The sequence below is a fragment of the Prionailurus bengalensis genome, chromosome B1 (genome assembly GCF_016509475.1).
Source record: "Prionailurus bengalensis isolate Pbe53 chromosome B1, Fcat_Pben_1.1_paternal_pri, whole genome shotgun sequence".
Classification (NCBI taxonomy): domain Eukaryota; kingdom Metazoa; phylum Chordata; class Mammalia; order Carnivora; family Felidae; genus Prionailurus; species Prionailurus bengalensis.
This window is the reverse complement of record NC_057344.1, coordinates 43,638,554-43,658,314: the sequence shown is the minus strand read 5'-3', so window position 1 is coordinate 43,658,314 and position 19,761 is coordinate 43,638,554. Positions and strand designations below refer to the sequence as shown.

At 37.1% G+C, this 19,761-nt stretch overlaps 1 protein-coding gene across 4 annotated transcripts in view; it reads left to right on the top strand.

Moving 5' to 3' along the window:
- The window catches only part of ADAM32 (ADAM metallopeptidase domain 32), a 192,474-nt gene that overhangs the window by 54,061 nt on the left and 118,652 nt on the right, over nt 1-19,761 (top strand). For all 4 annotated transcript variants that reach the window (XM_043563673.1, XM_043563695.1, XM_043563684.1 and 1 more), the window contains 2 exons: nt 4,941-5,022; nt 13,805-13,941. In XM_043563673.1, the coding sequence (XP_043419608.1) occupies nt 4,941-5,022; nt 13,805-13,941 (219 nt within the window). The remainder of the gene's footprint in view (nt 1-4,940; nt 5,023-13,804; nt 13,942-19,761) is intronic.

Genomic DNA, 19,761 nt, shown 5'->3' with positions numbered 1-19,761 from the left:
ATAAAATGGCAATAAGAATATACCTGTTGTTGGGGACTATCTATGATTGTTTAAATGTAAATAAACTAACTTCTTCAATCAAAAGACAGAGTGGCTAAATGGATAAAAAACAAGACACATTTCTGTGGTGCCTACAGTGTTCTCACTTCATATGTAAGGAGGCATACACACACTGAAAGTGAAGGAATGGAGCCAGACAAAATCAAAAAGGAAACAATGGCCTTAAATAACATATTAGATCATATGGACTTGATATATACAGAATATTACTTTTAAAACCAACACAATGCACTGTATTGTCAAGCACATGTAGGACATTATCCAGGATAGATCATGTGGTAGGCCACAAAACAAGTCTTAATAAATTTAAGAAGACTTAAAGCATATCTGGTATTTTTTCTGATCACAATTGTATGAAACTGGAAATGAATACAAGAAGAAAACTGGAAAATTCACAAATGTATGGAGCTTAAACAAATGCTACTGAAAAAAGTAATGGGTCAAAAAAATCAAGAGAGAAAGCAAAAAGTACCTTGAGACAGACTAATAGTTTATCCATTTTGTTTATATTCAAAGAACCAGTTCTTTGTTTCATTGATCTTTTCTATTGATTTGTTTTAGCCTCTATTTCATTTATTTCTATTCTGATATTTATTGTTTCCTTCCTTCTGCTAATTTTGGGCTTGTTCTTTTTCTAGTTCCTTTAGATGTAAGCTTAGACTGAGATTTTTCTTGTTGTTTTGAGGTGTGCCTGTATCACCATCAGTTTTCCTCTTAGTACTGCTTTCTCTGAGTGCCATGGATTTTGGGCCAGTGTGTGTGTGTGTGTGTGTGTTTAAGTTTATTTATTTATTTTGAGAGACAGAGACAGCACAAGTGGGGGAGGGGCAGAGAGAGAGGGAGACAGAGAATCCCAAACAGGCTCCACACTGAACTCACAAAACTGAGATCATGACCCGAGCTGAAACTGAGTCCCATGCTCAATTGACTGAGCCACCCAGGTGCCCCTGGGACATTGTGTTTTTCATTTTCATCTGTCTCCACGTATTTTTTTTATTTCTTTGTTTACCTATTGGTTGTTTATTAGCATGTTGTTTAGCCTCAATGTGTTTGGTTTTTCCAGTTTTTTCCCCCTTGTAATTGATTTCTGGTTTCATATTGTTATGGTCAGAAAAGATGCATGATATAGTTTCAGTGTTTTCAAATTTATTGAGACCTTATTTTGTGTCCTACCATGATCTATGCTAGAACATGTTCCATATACACTTGAAAAGACTATGTATTCTGCTGGTTTTTTGTATGGAATATTCTGTATATATCTGTTATGTCCATCAGGTCTAATGTGTTTATTCAAAGATACTGTTTTCCTTATTGGTTTTAGATGTGGATGATCTATCAATTGATGTAAGTGGGGTATTTAAGTCCCCTACTATTATTGCATTACTGTCAATTTCTCCCTTTATATTGGTTAATATTTTCTTTCTTCAGTCGGAGCTGAAACAGGTGTCAGTTGGAGGTCCTGGAGTATTCTGTGCTGGGGGTGGCCTTGCAAGCTGACTGAAGCTACAGTGGTGTGGGCCTGGATTGTTCTGATGGCTGGGGCTTCAGTGAGCAATGACCAGGGGCATCCTAGAGGAACAGCTGGGGTTGGCAGGGCTCACTGAGGTAATAAACTGGCCAGGGCACCTGTACCTTGCTCCCATTCACATTATCAAGATGGAAGGGGAACTTAGGGAAGGCAAACTGTTGCATTTACTACCTCTGTTGGCCTGGAGAGAGCTGCCCTCCAACCCCACCCCCAATCCCGGTTTGGTGGAGTTCTCTGGGCTGGATCTTTTATATACTAGATGGTCTTTTAAATGCTGGCTTCTTTTCTGTGCCTCAGGGCATCCGGGAGTGGCCTGGAGGCCTGGATGGCTATGGCTCCCAGACCCTGCTTTTATCTGCATTATTAAGGTGCAGGCGGAATATAAACCATTGCACTTGTCCCTCCAACCTGCAGAGAGTTCCAGCAACTCCCCTGCCATTTGGTGGATTTCTAGGGCTGGCTCTTTTATGTACAAGTTGCTCTTTTAACCACAGCTTTTTTGTCTGAGCCTAGGGCAGATGAATCTGCTCCTGGTCTCTCAGTACTGTACCTCCTCATTGCCATTCACAGTGTTGGAGGTGGGGGTTCTCTTCTGTCTTGCCATTCTTTCTTGTCTTTCTATCTTTTGTTGTACAGAAGCTGCTCAGTTAGCCCTCAGTTCTTTTTCAGGAGGAATTGCTATATAAATAGGTGTAGATTTGGTGTGTCCATGGTGGAGGTGAAATCAGGATCTTCCTGTGTCGCTCTCTTGGACCAGCTCTTCCTATTGAGTTTTAAGTGTTCTTTAAGCATTCTTGTACATGTCTTTTATAATAATATATGATTTAAAAATATTTTCTGGCTGTGGGTTGTTTTTTAAGTTTCTTAACAATATATTTTAAAAAGCAGATTTTGATGAATTCATAATTAACTTATCAATTTTTAATTGTATGAATTGTGCTTTTGATGTACCTAAAAATATATTTGCCTCACCCACGGTTATAGATATCTCTACTATGTCTTTTTCTAGAAGCCTTATAGTTTTAAGTTTTTCTTATTTAGATTCATTACTCATTTTGAGTTAATTACTGTATATATTATGAGGTATGGAAGAGGCCATTTTTTTGCATATGAATAATTAATTATTCACCAATCCTCAAAAAGATAGTATAGTTTCTCCATTTAATTGCTTTTGCACTTTTGTCAAAAATTATTTGACCTTACATGTATGAGTCTATTTTGGTTCTATCCTTTTGTGAGTAACACACTACCTTGATTACTATAGCTTTATAAAAACCATTTAAATCAAGTAATATAAGTTCTCCAAAAGTGTTGTTATTTTTAAAAATTGTTTTGGTTATTCTAGTTTTTGCCTTTCTTCATAAGTATTAGATTCAGCTTCTCAGTTGCTATGAAATATTTTGCTGGAATGTTGATTGGAACTGTATAGAATGTATCTGGTAGTTTAGGGAGAACTGACAGCTTAATAATACTAAGTCTTCCAATCAATGAACTGGGTATATCCTCCCATTTACTTAGGTCTTCTTTAATTTCTTTCATCAGTGTTCTGTACAGTTCTATCAGTATACAGATCTATCAGTATTCCATTAGTATACAGACATTTCTCACATTGTGTTAGTGTTATATCATAGTATTTCATGTCCTTAGTGCTATTTTTTATTCTTTTTTGAACACAGGTTGAAAAAATTTAATTTACCTGTTTAAAAATTTTTTATTCAAATATATTTGAATGTTATGTAACATTGTAAATATAAGGTATACAACATGTTAATAAATGCATTTATATATTATAATATGATTGCCACTAGTGGAAGGCAGCTATGCTCACCACTATACCACCAACGCTGCACAGCCCTGATTGCCACTAGTGGTAATAAGCACATCTATCATATTGTGTAATGATCATTTCTTTTTAGTGGTTGAAATAATGAAGTTCTAGGCTCTTAGCAAATTTAAAGATTATAATACAACATTGTTATTTATATCTACTATACTGTGTATTCGATCTCTAGGTATTATTGATGACTCATTGCATGTTTGTACCCTTAAATAACATTAGCACTACTGTAAATGTTTCATTTTACTTTAGTTTCAAATATTTTATTGCTAGGTTATAAAAATCAGTTTGACTTTTATACATTGACTTTGAAACATGAAAACTTATTGAATACACTTATTTCTAGTAGCTTTTTTGTATACTGTGGGATTTCCTAGGTAGACAGTCACATCATCTATAAACAGAGAAAACTGTATTTCTTCTTTTCCAATCCATATACCTTTTATTTTATTTTCTTGCCTTATTGAACAGGCTAGGACTTCTAGTATGATGCTGAATACTGGTGGTGAGAGCAAACCTCCTTGCCTTTTCACAATCTATTGGTAGCACTTTCTTGGATTAAGAAAGAGTATAAACCATACTTAAGACATTGGGGAAAATAAGCCAAAGTTGCATGTTAAGTGTAAATACTTGTACACAAGTGCTGGAATGGTTAGGTATGAAAATATCAGAGATAACAGAACAGAGGCAGCAGTAGGGAGAAAGTGCAATGTGAAGTGAAGGAAAAGCAGTTGAAACTGAGGGAAGTTTCAAACTGATGACTGAAACAAGTTTCTTTATATACATCTTGGAATGTTTTTTTCCTGGTGGGAGCTATAAAGACGACAGAATATATTTGAAGCATCTATACCTTAAGTGGTTGAGAATATGGTTGTAGATTCAGATTGCCTAAATTCATATCCTTTAGTAGCACTTATTAATGGTGCTACCTTGAGAAAGTTACTTATACTTCTCATATGATGTTTGATTTGTTCAATAGAGGTGAAAATAATATTTATTTCACTGGCTTGACTTGAGAATTAAATGGAATAATTTATGAAAAACCTCTGGGAATAGTGCTATTATAGGACAGTATATATGGGCCTTCACTCAAAGCAGAAATAATAATGTTAAGTTCTAGAACAATAAAGTCATTCCAATGAGAAACTGGTAAGCTTTTCTATATGAGAATGAAAATGTTTAATCCATATTAGTGTTCAACTATTAAAACTTTTTCATTGTCACTCAGCAAAATGCTTTTGATCAAAATTGTTTTATCAAAAGCAATCCTAACCAAATGTGATGAGAACAGTAAAGCCATTAAAAACTTGGATCCATTGAACATATTTTAGAAATATAACATGCTTAATCTCATAAGACTGTCTTCCAAATTTGAAACAATAAGGATGTATGGAGAGATTGTACCTCAGTTTGCTTCAGACTAGAATTTTATGGACTACAGACAAATTATTAGCAGGAAATCTCACCTCTGAATTATTTGCAAAATTAATTATAAATGTACACTTATTTATTTAGCTATAGAAATTATCCAGATTATGTGGGGGCAGCAGTTCCTGGAAAGATGTGTGTTACCCATTTTTCAGCTGGAATTGCTATGGTATGTAATTATTTTATCTTACTATTTAAAAAATATTTATACATTTAAAAATCATTCAGGGTGCCTGGGTGGCTCAGTTGGTTGAGCATCTGACTTCAGTTCAGATCATGGTCTCATGGTTTGTGAGTTTGAACCCTGTATCCAGCTCTGTGCTGATAGCTCAGAGTCTAGAGCCTGCTTCAGCCTCTGTGTCTCCCTCTTTCTCTTTGCCTCTCCCCCACATGCACTCTATCTCTCTCTCAAAATAGACATTAAAAATAGCATTCAACATTATAGAAAAGATTTTATACAGTTTAGTTTTATATTTGCATTTACAGATTACACTTACTTTCTATTACTGTTAAAAGTTTGAAGTGTGTAGGTGAAAGAGTATTTTGTAGAATAACATCTTGTTGCAATTATTTTGGAAGTTGAAGTAGAATAGAAATATCATCAATACACATGCATTCCTTATTACATAGAATAGTGCCTCATGAGAAATTACCTTTAAAAAACTTTTATAACCCAAATAGATTTTTGCTTATAGACAGAAAATTAGACAAATAGTCTTCCTAATAAAATAGCTTCAAAACAAAAGCAAATGAGGGGTACCTGAGTGGCTCAGTTGGTTAATTGTCTACCTCTTGATTTCAGCTCAGGTCATGATCTCATGGTTCATGAGTGAGCCCCATGTCAGGCTTGGTGCTGACAGTGTGGATGGAGCCTGTTTGGGATTCTCTCTCTCCCTCTCTCTCTGCTCCTCCCCACTCTCCCTCTTTCTGTCTTTCAAAATGAATAAACTTAAAAAAAAAAAGAATCTACCTTGTCTTAAAAAAATGAAAACAAATGATTAAACAAAAAGTATGATAAAAATTCTTTAAAATGTTTCAAACCTCCAAAAGTGTGTAAAAGAAATTTTTATGTCTATTTTAAATATTTATAGTTTTGGTAAATATTTTATATATAGAAAAATAAATTATTGATACAATTAGATGCATTGTTGAAAGGTGAAGTAATTTGTTGAGCAATTTTCCCATCCTATTCATTTTTTTAAAAAACAAATTTAAGTACTAAAAATTTTTTTAAGTTTATTTATTTTGAGACAGAGCATAAGAAGTGGGGAGAAGCAGACAGAGAGACAGATATACACACAAAGCTCCAGGCTCTGCACTGTCAGCACAGAGCCCAACACAAGGCTTGAACCCATGAACTGTGAGATCATGACCTGAGCTGAAGTCAGACAGTTAACTGACTGAGCCACCCAGGGGCCCCTAAATTTATTATTTAAAGTAAATATGCTCTTACCCTTATTTTCATTTATAAACTTCAGGCAATGTTGGTAATATTATCTTTGATATATTTAGTCCACTCTCTTTGTCATGTATATATTCTTACATATTCATTATTTTAACAGTATATGTTTATTAAAATGTATTACTACATGCTATATTTATACATATATAATATATATATTTGTAAATATATTTGTATATAGCACATATATATTTATGTATAATATATGTTTGGGTATTTATAATATATAGTGTATATATATTTATAAATATATTTATATATTGTATATAGTATATATGTATATATTTACATATAGCATATAAAATACAGAACATACTTGTATATAGTATGCATATATTTATTATATATTTATATATAGTATATAATTTGTTATATAAGATAAGATATATTATTAATGTATGTTACTATGTAATATACCATATATTATAAAAATATATAAAAATATTTTAATAATTATACATCATTACACATTATATGCATATATATGCTTTATAGTTATGCATATGTAATATATACATAATACATATTATTACATGACATTTTAGTAATATTTGTTTCTATTATTCATATCTTATTATTTATATTATATTGACTTACCTTAGACAATGTCCATTGATTACTTGCTATGAAAAATAAGAGATAAAAATAGTTCAACACTTCTTATGTCCATTGTCAAGATTTATAAAATTTATAATTTATTCTATAAAACTTTTATACTTTGTATACAGGTTAATTTAAAGATTAAATTAATAAATAGTATAATATTGTGAAAATGTAAATTATTAACTCTTGGATAAATAAATAAATATATTGTTATGCTAGTAAATAAAGCTTTAAGAAAACCTTTTAGGCATTAGGGTCTAATGGAGATGCTTAATTTTTTTCCTCACTTCTTTACCTTCTATGGGTGAAACCAACTGCCATAGAAAATTGAATCTCATCTTCCTTTTCCTAGAATCCTTTCCTATTTTTTTCTAATAACTGCTGAGTTTTTGTTTGTTTGCCTGCTTTTAGTTTCCAGTTTATTTTATTTTTTAATGTATTGTTATTTTTTATTTGAATTGGGTATGATACATTGAATTCAAGGTAAAGGAAAGTTTATGTCTTCAGATGACTGAGTATGGGCTAGTTCAGAATTCATTTGTAGATCTGATTTTTGCTTCAATGTCACTTCCTTTCTCTGGCCGCATAGGGCCTATATGCTAAGTGTATTAGGGGTTAAATTATTTAAAAAATTATTCTTTGCATTCCTTTAATTATAAGAAATCATTTTCTTTTGTTTTTGACTAGATCCTTTGCCCAGTGTTCTGGGTTCAGGACTTTTTAGGCAGGAGGACCCTCCTCCAAGAAACTGATTGCTTGCTCCCACCCATAGGGAACTCTCAGCTATGACTGCCCATCTCTCACCTGTAGCTTTTCTGTTTGCTTTTGGGGCAGTGGAGACATGAGATAAGTGTGGTCTATCTGGTCTAGATTTATCTTTATTTTTTTGGAAAGCTAGGAGGAATATTTTAGAACTCCTTTATATTCAATGTAAAGATGCAGGATGAGAATATAAGAATCTAAAATATTTTTATCTTTTCATGTAGGTCTTTTAAAAAATTTTTATTTCTATGTAGTTAACATACAGTGTTATATTCATTTCAGGTATACTGTTACTCAGTGCTCATCAAGATAAGTGTACTGTTAATCACCTTCACTTGTTTCATCCATTCCCCCACCTACTTCCCCTCTGTTAACCATCAGTTTGTTCTTTATAGTTAAAAGTTTGGTTTTAGGTTTGCTTCTTTTCCTCTCTAATTTGCTTTGTTTCTTAAATTCCCCGCATGAGTGAAATCACATAGTATTTGTCTTTCTCTGACTAATTTATTTTACTTAGCATTATACTCTCTAGATCCATCCATGTTGTTCCAAATAGTATGATTTCATTCTTTTTTAAAAGTTTTTAAATTCCAGTTAGTTAACAATACAGTATTATTACATTACATTACATTCCAGTTAGTTAACAATACAGTATTATTACATTACATTATTAAATTCCAGTTAGTTAACAATACAGTATTAGCTTTGGGTGTACAATTTAATGATTCAATATTTTCATACAACATGTGGTGTTCATCATAAGTACACTCCTTAATCCCCTTATTTAGCTCATCTGCTACCCACCTCCCCTCTGATAACCATCAGTTTGTTCTCTATATTTAAGAGTCTGTTTCTTGGTTTGCCTCTCTCTCTCTCTCTCTCTCTCTCTCTCTCTCTCATTCATTCCCCTATGCTCTTTTGTTTCTTTTACTTATGAATTTTTTTCCTTTTGTAATTTTCTTCTAATTATTATCTTTTCTTTTTTACTTAAATCCCTTTAACATATCTTGGGAGGTCAGTTTAGTGGTGATGAATTCCTTTAACTTTTGTTTGTCTGAGAAACTCTCCCTCTTTGAATTCTGAATGATAACCTTGTCAGGGAGAGTATTATTGTTTGTAGTTTTCTCCTTTTAGCACTTTGAATATATCATGCAACTCCCTTCTGGCCTCTAAAGTTTCTGCTGAAAAATCAGCTGATAGCATTATATTTTTTGTATGTAAATAGTTGTTTTCCTCTTTGTACTTTCAAGATTCTGTCTCTATCTTTGTCATTTTAATTATTTAATTACTATGTGTTGTGGTGTGTACTTCCTATGGTTTATTTTATTTGTGGCTGTCTATGCTTTCTGGATATAGATGTCTGTCTCTTTCCCAAGGTTAGTGAAGTTTGCAGGTATTATTTCTTCAAATAATTTTCTGGTCTTTTCTCTCTCTTTTTTCCTTTTGGGATCCCTGTAATGAGAGTATTAATATGCTTGATGTTGTACCAGAGATCTCTTAACATATATTCATTGTTTTTTATTTTTTTACTTTTTTGCTGTTCAGCTTGGGTATTTTCCATTACCCTGTCTTCTCAGTCATTAATTCATCTTCTGCATTTTCTGATCTGCTGTTCATTCTCTCTGATGTATTTTTCATTTCAGTTATTCTATTCTTCAAGTCTGATTGTTTTTTAAAAATTATTTTCTATCTCTTTGTTGAAGTTCTCACTGAGTTCATCGTCTCTTCTTTCTAGTCTAGTAAGTCTGTTTTTGACCATTACTTTGAACTCTTTATCAGATTGGTTGCTTATCTCTGATTTGTTTAGCTCTTTTTCTGAGGTTTTGTCTTATTCTTCAGTTTGGAGTGTATTCCTCTGTTGCCTCATTTTCTTTGTCTTTCTGTGTTTGTTTCTATGATTTAGGTAGAACAGCTACTTCTCTTAGACTTGAAGAAATGGCCTTTTGTAGGAACATCGCTTATGTGGACTGCATGTGCCTAGTGGCTTTGGCTGGCTTGCTGGATCTGTAATGAGTGTGGGCTGGAAGTAGGGCATTCCACACTGGGGCTGCCATGGTGGAATGGATGGAACTTCAGTGGGCACTGGCCAGGGGATTCTGGGGTTCTTTGTATAGTGGCTGTTGGCCTGGAGTGCTTCAGGATGCTTTGTACATGTGTTACATTGGTGAAATGGCTGGAGCTATAGTGGGTATTGTCCAAGGATGTCCCTGTGTGTGCTACATGGGGCCACTTTGTGGGACTTTTCTTGGGCGGGGGGGTGGGGGATGGCAGGGTCTGGTGTAGGTCAGAATCCCAGGGCTCACTGAGGCATTGGGCTGGCTAAGGTGCCCTGACCCTTCTTTTGTCTGTGCTATCAAGGTGGAGAAGGAACATAAACAATGGTACTCTCCTGCTCCTTTGGCTCTAGGGACAGTTTCACAATTCTCCTGCCATTTGATAGAATTCTAGGGCTAGTTCCTTTTATTCTAGTAGCTCTTTAAACTATGGCTTTTTTTTCTCTGTTCCATAGTATCCAGGGCTGGTGTTGGCTAGGGCCCACCAGTCTCCTTAGTGTTGGCTAAGGTGGTGGGCTGGCTAGGATGCCTGGATTCGGCTGTCATCTGTGCTATCAAGGTAACAGGATAATGTAAACAATGGTGCCAGCCCCTCTGATTCTCTACCACTTGGTGGAGGGTTAATTCCTTTATATTCTAGCTTCTTTTTAAACTCTGGATTTTTAAAATGAGCCCAAGGACAGATGAATCTGCTCACAGTTCCTTTGTACTATCCCCCCATACTGCAGCTCACAGCATCTGACATGGTGTTCCTGTTATTTTTGTGTCTCCATGTCTCCTGCCATTCTTTATGTAGTTCCTCTATCCTAAGTTGTTCAGAAGCTGTTCAGTCAGCCCTTAGTTCTTTTTCAGGAGGAGTTGCTGTATAGGTAGACATAGATTGGGTGTGTCTGTGGAGGAGATGAGTTCAGGGTCTTCCTAGGTTGCTATCTGGGAGTCTCCCTTGGTATATGTGCATTTGAGTAGGCGGTCTCCTCTTCCAGGTTTTACAGATTTACTTTGGCAGAGATAGTTCATTACCAGTTAGTTTAGTTTGGGTTTCTAGACATGTCCATTGGTAGTGTCCTTGGGCAGGTCAAGCTTGCTCTCAGGGTCCATTTTTGAGAGAGGCCACTGTGTGAGCTCTGAGGTTGGGGACGGAATTGCTGCTAGCTGTTAATAATTGGACGGGAGTGCTGGCTTGGTTCCCTGCCCAAGTGAGGGTGTGGGATATGCTTTGCAGTTGTCTGGCTTCACTCATTGGGCTTCCTAGATGGTTGGGACAGGTATTTTACTCAACAGGAAATGGGCTATGATTTAGATTCCCTGCCATGGCAGGGTAGCAGAATGTGTCCCAAGGCTTGTATGACCCATTGTTTGGGAACCCAAAACAGGCAGTACTGTACACTGAATTCCTTGGCCAGATGGGACAGTTGTTTTGTGGTAAAGGTAGGGAAAGCCATGGGCTGTGTCTTCTGTTCAAGTGCCACTGTAAGTGGGTTGTTGTATGGTTATACAGTTTCCCATGTACACTGGTTAGGTTCCCTGGTCTAGGCTGGCTGAAGTCTGTATTTAACAATGGGCATGATTAAAAATTAGTCTCCTTGCAAAGGTGGAATGGGACAATCAGCTGGCTTGATTCAAGCTGACCTGTACCCCAAGTTCCATGGTCAAATGGTATCACTGGCTTTGCTCTGTGGATAATCACCTGTGCCTGCAGTTCTCTTTGTTCAAGTGATACTGGGCTTCATAGCTTTCAGGTGTACCAGCTAGGCTTTCTGTTCAGGTAGGGCAAGGAGATTCAATATTCAGCATTGAATATTCCACCCTTGTCTGGGTGGAACTGACTCCAAGCCCAGGAAGGCTTTTTGTGGTCTTAATTTAAGTTGACATGTGCCCCAAGTTCCCTGGCTGAAAGGTGCCATTGGTTTTGCTCTGTGGACAATCAGCCATGCTTACCATACTCTCCACTTGCACATTGCTGGGCTATATAACTTCCAGTTGTTATGACCTGGCTTCTGGTCAGGTGGGGCAAGAAGCTACACTTGGCATTGGGTAGGGTTATGACTCAGCCTCCTTGCCTGGGTGGGGGTGTGAGGTAGATAGGCTCCAGCAGTGGCAAGGCTTTTTGATGACCTGAATAAGGAAGACTCGCTGTTCATTGCATTCCCTGGTCGGACTGCATCACTATCTTAGCTCCACAGATGGGCAAAACTGCTGGTTGAGGCTACTTCTTGGGTGCTGTGGGTAGGAATGTAGTCTTAAGATCTGAATGCTAGTTGTTGCAAGCCCCTCCACCCTTCTCTGTCACAGATTTCCCATGATTGAGTCACGTAGCATCCTTTGTGCTCCTTGTCAGGGAAGACTAGACTGGGGATTCCCAAGAAGTCACCTAAATTGCTGGGGAAGCTAGATGTCTACCCTGGGCTTTCATTTCCCACTTGAGGTACTGTAGACTCTGGGGAAACCTCCTAGTATGGCACTGCACCAGCCTTGGGAAGAGGCAAGGTAGTCAGTGTGTAGCTGCTCTTACCCTTCTAATGTGGTCTGTCTTGGTTTCTGCAGTTCAGGGAGTGCTTCAGGCTCACCTCCATGTTCTAGGATCTTCTTGGTGGATTCTTGTCCAGGAATAGTTGTTAGTTGTTCTTGTGAGGGGTAGTAAAATTGAGAATGACCTATCACACCATCTTGATAACATCACTAATATTGTGATTTAATTCTTAACATGGACCTGAAGGCAATGAGGGTTGGTGAGACAAATGTCCTAGGTATTATCCTCAAAACTGTGTTTGTTTTTTTTTTAAAGAATTTTTTTAACGTTTTATTTATTTTTGAGACAGAGAGAGACAGAGCATGAATGGGGGAGGGTCAGAGAGAGAGGGAGACACAGGATCTGAAACAGGCTCCAGGCTCTGAGCAGTCAGCACAGAGCCCGACCCGGGGCTCGAACTCACGGACTGCGAGATCGTGACCTGAGCCGAAGTCGGACGCTTAACCAACTGAGCCACCCAGGCGCCCCTGTTTGTTTTTTTTAATTTGGGGGCTCTCTCATATTTAGAGGGAGGCTTCCTATGCTGGAAAGTGAAATCCAAGTATATTTGTCCATGTCATCCAATTGTTCCCTTCCCAAGTTTCAGATTCTAGCTTCTTCCCCATCAAGCTTGGTAGATTTGAGAATTAAATTAATTCTGCAGCCTTTCAGCCCTTATCCTTAGGCTTTACATATGGTGTTACTCAGCTATGTCAATCCAACAACTACAGGATATGAAGAGTTACTACAGTGCTGGTACAGGAGCTTACTGATTGCCTATTTGCATTCTCTGTTGCTCGTTCACAGCTTTCTCTTTATATTTTTCACAGTGTGCATCCTCTAGTGCTGTCAAAAATCCAGTTGAACCCAAAGTTTTTACTAGAGCTTGTCATTATAGCAATGAAGTGCCCTGATCTTCCTCACAACTTGTCCTCACCTATACCTTATCCTATGCCATATTTGGTAATAACTGGACAAATCATAATGTTATTGCATATCATGAATTATCAGTGTCACATTTCTCTTTGGCAAGGAAGTTATCCCTGCGCTTTGTTAAATATGTGAGCAGCATAATCCAGGAATGCTATCTTGAGAGTCTTTCTGTGGTTTCCCCTGATATGAGTTACTGAGTCATGGAGAATCCTGACAGGAAGCTGATAGCACACTTAAACTGAGTAATTTGGTTACATGGCCACTTTGTGAGCTGGGAAGCAGAATGAATACAAGAGCTGTCATAAGAAATTAGCTAAATTGAAGATCATGACCCATATAGCCAAAAATATAATGAAAAACAGCCCTTTTATATAGTTATGGTAGCTACTTAAGAATTATATTAGGTATTCAATTGTTAAATCATGATAAAGCTTGGCATAGTTTCAGTTTGCTTATATCTCAGTAAAATTTCATAAGAAGAACTTAAGCTTCTCACCTGTTCAAGGAACTGTATTTTCTATTCTTAAGTATTTGATAAAATAATAAGTATATTCAAAATTAGAAAATTATTACTTTTTATCACCTTTCAGTGACTTGTCTTTCATTTGAATGTTTGTTTTTGTTAATGTAGTACCCCAAGGAGGTAACTCTGGAGGCATTTTCCATTATTGTTACACAGATGCTCGGACTGAGTCTGGGAATATCATATGATGACACAAAGAATTGTCATTGTACAGGAGCTATCTGTATAATGAATCCAGAAGCTATGTAAGTTTATTTAAAAGTAAGATTATGTTTATTTTGTTTTAAATATTTCAAGTACAAAAATTTAGTGTTTACTTATAGCACAAATTAGCCATAAATGGACCAAGTACTATAAAATATAAACATGAAATTTTAAGTGTAAGAGAGTTGGAAGGAGGTGTACCATTAAGAATAGTCAAGGATAACAAATTCAATTGGAAAGAAAAATTAACAAGGGAGTGATATTTAGACTATGTATTTTATGAAATGACATGTTTAAAAATATGTCAGAATAGGGTGGCAGAATGGATAAAAAACTAAGACCCATCTGTATGCTGCCTACAACAGTCTCAGACAGAAAAGCACACAGACTGAAAGTGAAGGTTTGGAGAGAGCTTTTACATGCAAATGGAAACAAATAAAATCTGGGGTAGCAATAGCTATATCAGACAAAATAGACTTTAAAACAAAGACTGTAATAAGAGACAAAGAAGGAAATTACATAATGGCAAAAATATCTATCCATTAAGAGGACATAACAGTTGTAAATATCTATGCACCTAACATAGAAGCACCTAAATAGTTAAAGCAAATATTAACAAACATACAGAGAGAAATTGACAGTAATATAATAAAATCAATAAAGAAACAGTGTTTTTTTGTATGTATTTTTAAAATTATTTTATTTGTAGTTTACATATCATTTTATATTAGTTTCACATATACAACTTAGTTTTTTGACAAGTTAATATATTATGCTGTGCTCGACACAAGTGTCTATTCTATTTCATTGATCTAGGTGTCTGTTTTTGTGCCAGTGCCACACTCTTTTGATCACTACAGGTTTGTAATATAACTTGAAGTCTGGAATTGATATACCTCCTGTTTTGATTTTCTTTATCAAGATTGTTTTGGCTATTTGGGGTCTTTCAGGATTCCATACAAATTTTAGGATTGTTTGTTCTAGCTCCGTGAAAAATACTGTTGGTATTTTGACAGGGATTGCATTAAATGTGTAGATTCCTTTAGGTAGTATAGACATTTAAAAAATATTTGTTCTTTCAATCCATGAGCATGGAATGTCTTTCTATTTCTTTGTGTTGTCTTCAATTTCTTAACAGTGTTTTATAGTTTTCACAGTACAGGTCTTTTACCTCTTTGGTTAAGTTTATTCCTGAGTATTATAATGTTTTTGATGCAGTTATAAATGAGATTGTTATCTTAATTTCTATTTCTCCTACTTTATTGTTAGTGTATAGAAATGCTAATGAGTTATGTATATTAATTTTCTATGCTGCAAATTTATTGAATTCATTTATTAGTTTTCTTAGTTTTTTGATATAGCTTTAAGGGTTTTATATGTATAGTATTATGCCATCTGCTTATAGTAATAGTTTAAGTTCTTTCCCAATTTGATGCCTCTAATTTCTTATTTTGGGTCTGTTTTCTATGGCTAGAATTTCCAGTACTATGTTGAATAAAAGTGGTAAGAGTCGACATTTTTTGTCTTGTTCCTGATTTTAGAGGAAAAGGTCTCAGTTTTTTTTCCATTGAGTAAGTTGTGGTATTTTCATATATGGCCTAATATATTGAGGTATGTTCCATCAAAACCCACTTTGTTGAGAGTTTTTATCAAGAATGGACATTGAATTTTGTCAAATGCTTTTTCTACATTTATTGAGATGATCAATTTTTATCCTTTGTCACATAGATTGACTTGCAAATATTGAACCATCCTTGTATCTCTGGAATAAATCTTGGTTGTCGTAAATGGTCGTTTTCTGTTTTTTTTTTTTTAATTTTTTTTTCAACGTTTATTTATTTTTGGGACAGAGAGAGACAGAGCATGAACGGGGGAGGGGCAGAGAGAGAGGGAGACACAGAATCGGAAACAGGGTCCAGGCTCTGAGCCATCAGCCCAGAGCCGGACACGGGGCTCGAACTCACGGACCGCGAGATCGTGACCTGGCTGAAGTCGGACGCTTAACCGACTGCGCCACCCAGGCGCCCCGGTAAATGGTCCTTTTAATGTGTTGTTCAACGTGGCTTGCTAATACTAATTTTTTTGAAGATTTTTGTATGTATGTTTATCAGAGATATTGGCCTTTAGTTTTCTTTTTTGTAGTGTCTTTGTCTGGTGTTGGTCTCAGAGTAATGCTGGCTTTATAGAATATATTTGGAGGCTTTTCTTCTGTTTTTTGGAATTAGGTATTAACTCTTCCTTCAATGCTTGATAGAATTCACCTGTGAAGCCATCTGGTCCTGGACTTTTATTTTTTGGTAGTTTTTTGATACTGATTAAATTTTGTTGCTAGTAATTTGTCTGTTCAGATTTTTTATTTCTTCTGGATTCAGTTTTGGAAGACTATATGCTTCCATTTCTTCTTTGTTATTGAATCCATTGGCATATAATTTTTTACAGTATTCTCTTATAATTTTTTGTACTTTTGTGGTATCAGTTGTTACTTCCTTTCTAATTTCTGATTTTCTCTTGTGTGTTTTTTATTTCAGTTATTATATTCTTCAGGTCTTCTTTTTATTTTATTTTTCTATTATTTTTTAATATTTGTTTGTTTTTGAGAGAGAGTGTATACACATGAGTGGGGGAGGGGCAGAGAGAGGAAGACAGAGGATCAGAAGTGGGCTGTACGCTGACAGGAGAGAGCTTGATGTGGGGTTCGAGCTCATGAACTGTGAGATCATGACCTGAGCCGAAGATGGATACTTAACCAACTGAGCCACCCAAGAACCCGATTGATTCTTTTTTAATATTTTGTATGTATGTCTTTATTGAAAGTCTCACTGAGTTCTAACCCTCATCTTTTCATTCCAGTGAACATCTTTATGATTATTACTTTAAATTTTTTATTCAGCATATTGCTTATCTCCATTTCTTTTAGTTTTTTCCTGATGTCTTGTTTTTTCTTTTGGAGCATATTCCTTTGTCTTCTTATTTTGTTTGATTTACTGTGCTTATTTGTATGGATTAGTCAGAACAGCTACTTATAAACTTGAAGGAATGGTCTTATGCATAGCCATCCTCTAGGTAGACTGTGTGTGGTTGGTGACTTTTGCTGGTTGGCTGGAGCTGTGGCTGGCATTGGCTGGAGATCCAGAGGCTTTCCACATGGTGTGTGCCCTGTCATGATAGCTGAAGTTGAAGTGAATGCAGTACATGATATCCCAGGATTCTATATGTTGACGGCACTCTGTGTAGGAGGTTCCCTGTCAGGACAGCTGAAGATGAAGTGATTATAGGCGAGGGTGTCTTGGGGAGCTATTTGTTGATGACACTTTGTGCAGGGCATACTCTGGTGGGGCAGCTGGAGCTAAGGTAGTATCTGGAGATCCCTTAACTCCCTGCATGGCAGAATAGCTAAAACTAAAGTGCGTGCAAACTGGGGCACCCAGATCTCTATGCACAGAGGGCACCTTGGCAGGAAAGCTGAAACTGAAGTGGATATAAACTGGGTTGTTCCAGTACTGTCTGCACAGAGCATGCCCTTTAGGTGTGGCTGAAGCTGAGGTGGGGTATAGGCTGGGAGGTCCTGGCATGCTCTGCGCATGGGGCACCCTGGCAGGACAGCTAAAATTAAAATGGGCAGGGGCCAGTGTGATTCCTGGGCTCTTTGCATACAGTGTGCCCTGGCAGGACAGCTGAAGCTGAATTGCATACAAGTCAGGTTTTCTGAAGGTGCTAGCTCAGGGTTGCCCTGGCTGGGTGACTGGAGCCAAGAGTGGTGTGGGTGATGTGTTCAGAGCACTCCTTATAGGGGATGCCCTGCTGGAGTGGCTGAAATTGATGCAAGCATGGGCTTGTGTTTCCGGGGGTACCTCATGCAGTGGGATTTGAAACATACATCAATCAAGAGGTTCCAGAGCACTCTTCACCATGGGGTGTCCTAGCAAGACGTCTGAAGCCCAAGTGGTGCGGGCTTGGGGTGTTCTGTGGTGATTTGCACCTGTTTTACCTTGGCATGAAGTCTGGGGCTTTAGTGAGACTAACCACGGGTGTCCTGATGCATATAGGCCACCTTGGTAAGATGGCTGGGGTTGGTGTGAGTTGTGGGCCTGGGCTCACTGAGATGGCAGGCCAATTAGGGCACTGGGACTGTGCACTGGTCTGTGCTCTCAAGGTACTTTCAAGACTGCCCTCCTACCAGAAAGCAATCCAGCAGCTCCTTCAGCCTTTTGGAGGAGTCTTAGTGCTGGCTGTTTTATGTGCTAGTTGCTCTTTTAAATCACAGCTTTTTAGCGGCACCTGGGTGGCTCAGTTGGTTGTGTCCTACTCCTGATTTCAGCTCAGGTCATGATCTCATGGCTCATGAGACTGAACCCCACATAGGGCTCTGTGCTGACAGCATGGAGCCTGTTTGGGAATCTCTTTCTCTCCGTCTCTCTGCCCCTCCCCTGCTCTCTCTCTCTCTCTCTCTCTCTCTCAAAATAAATAAATAAATATTAAAAAATAAATCATGGCTTTTTAAAGAAAAGATAAAAGACAAAAAGAAAAAGAAAAAGAGAAGAAAACAAAAAGAAAGAAAAGGAAAGAAAGAAAGAAAGAAAGAAAGAAAGAAAGGATTTGATTTTTTTCTGTGTCCTTGCACAGCTGGGGCTGGGGTGGGTTTGAGGGCCTGGGACTCATGAGTCAGCAAGCCCGTTATGGCATCTGGACCCTGCTCCAGTCTGCGTTTTTAAGGAGGAGGGGAAATATAAACCCATCATTCTTCAGATGGGTGACCCTGTGACCCAGAGAAAGTTCCTGCAGCCCCTCCACCATTTGACAGAGTTCTAGTGTTGTGTCTAGTGTTGTGTCTAGTGCTAGTTGCTTTTTAAAGCTGCAGTTGTTTTGTTTTCTTGTGTCTAAGGACAGAAGAATCTGTTTTTGGTCCTTCTGTACGTATATACCTCCCCACTGGGGTTCACAAAGTCAGGAGTAAGAATTGCCTTTGTTACCTTGTCTCCGTCTCTCTTTGTCTCCATCTCTCTTTTTTTAAATTTATTTTTAATTTTTATTTTTTGATGTTTAGTTTTGAGAGAGAGAAAGGCGGCAGAGAGAGAGAGAGAGAGACAGAGCGTGTGCGGGGGAGGGGCAGAGAGGGAGGGAGACCCAGTATCTGAAGCAGGCTCCCGGCTCCAGCTCCCTGCTGTCAGCACAGAGCCTGACTTGGGACTTGAACTCACTAACTGTGAAATCATGACCTGAGCCGAAGTCAGAGGCTTAACTGACTGAGCCACCTAGGCTCCACTGTCTCCATCTTTCTTGCTGTTTTCTTTTACTGTTCTATATTATGTTGTGCAGTAGCCTTTCAGTCAGCCCTTTGTTCTCATTTAGGAAAAATTGTCCTATAGTTATATGTAATTTGGTGTGTTCCCTGGAGCAGGTGAATTCAGGGTTTTCCTATGTTGCCATCTTGGACCACACTTAAGAAAACAGTATTTTTGAATGACACATTAAACCAGATGGGTTGAACAGGTACATAGAGAACGTTCCACTCAAAAACAACAGAATATATATTCTTTTCAAGTGCACATGGAACATTCTCAAGGATATTTCACATATTAGGCCATAAAACAAGTCTCAATAAATTGAAGAAGATTGAAACCATATCATGCATCTTTTTTGACTATAGTCCTAAGAAACTAGAAATCAATTAAAAACCCAAACACACCGAGGCTAAATACCATGCTACTAAATGGTCACTTAGATCAACAAAGAAATCAAAGAAACAATCAAAACATACTTGGAGATAAATGAAAATAAAAACATAACAGTTCAACGTCTCCGGGACACAGCAAGAGCAGTTCTGAGAGGGAAATTTATAGGAATACAGGCTTACAGTAAGA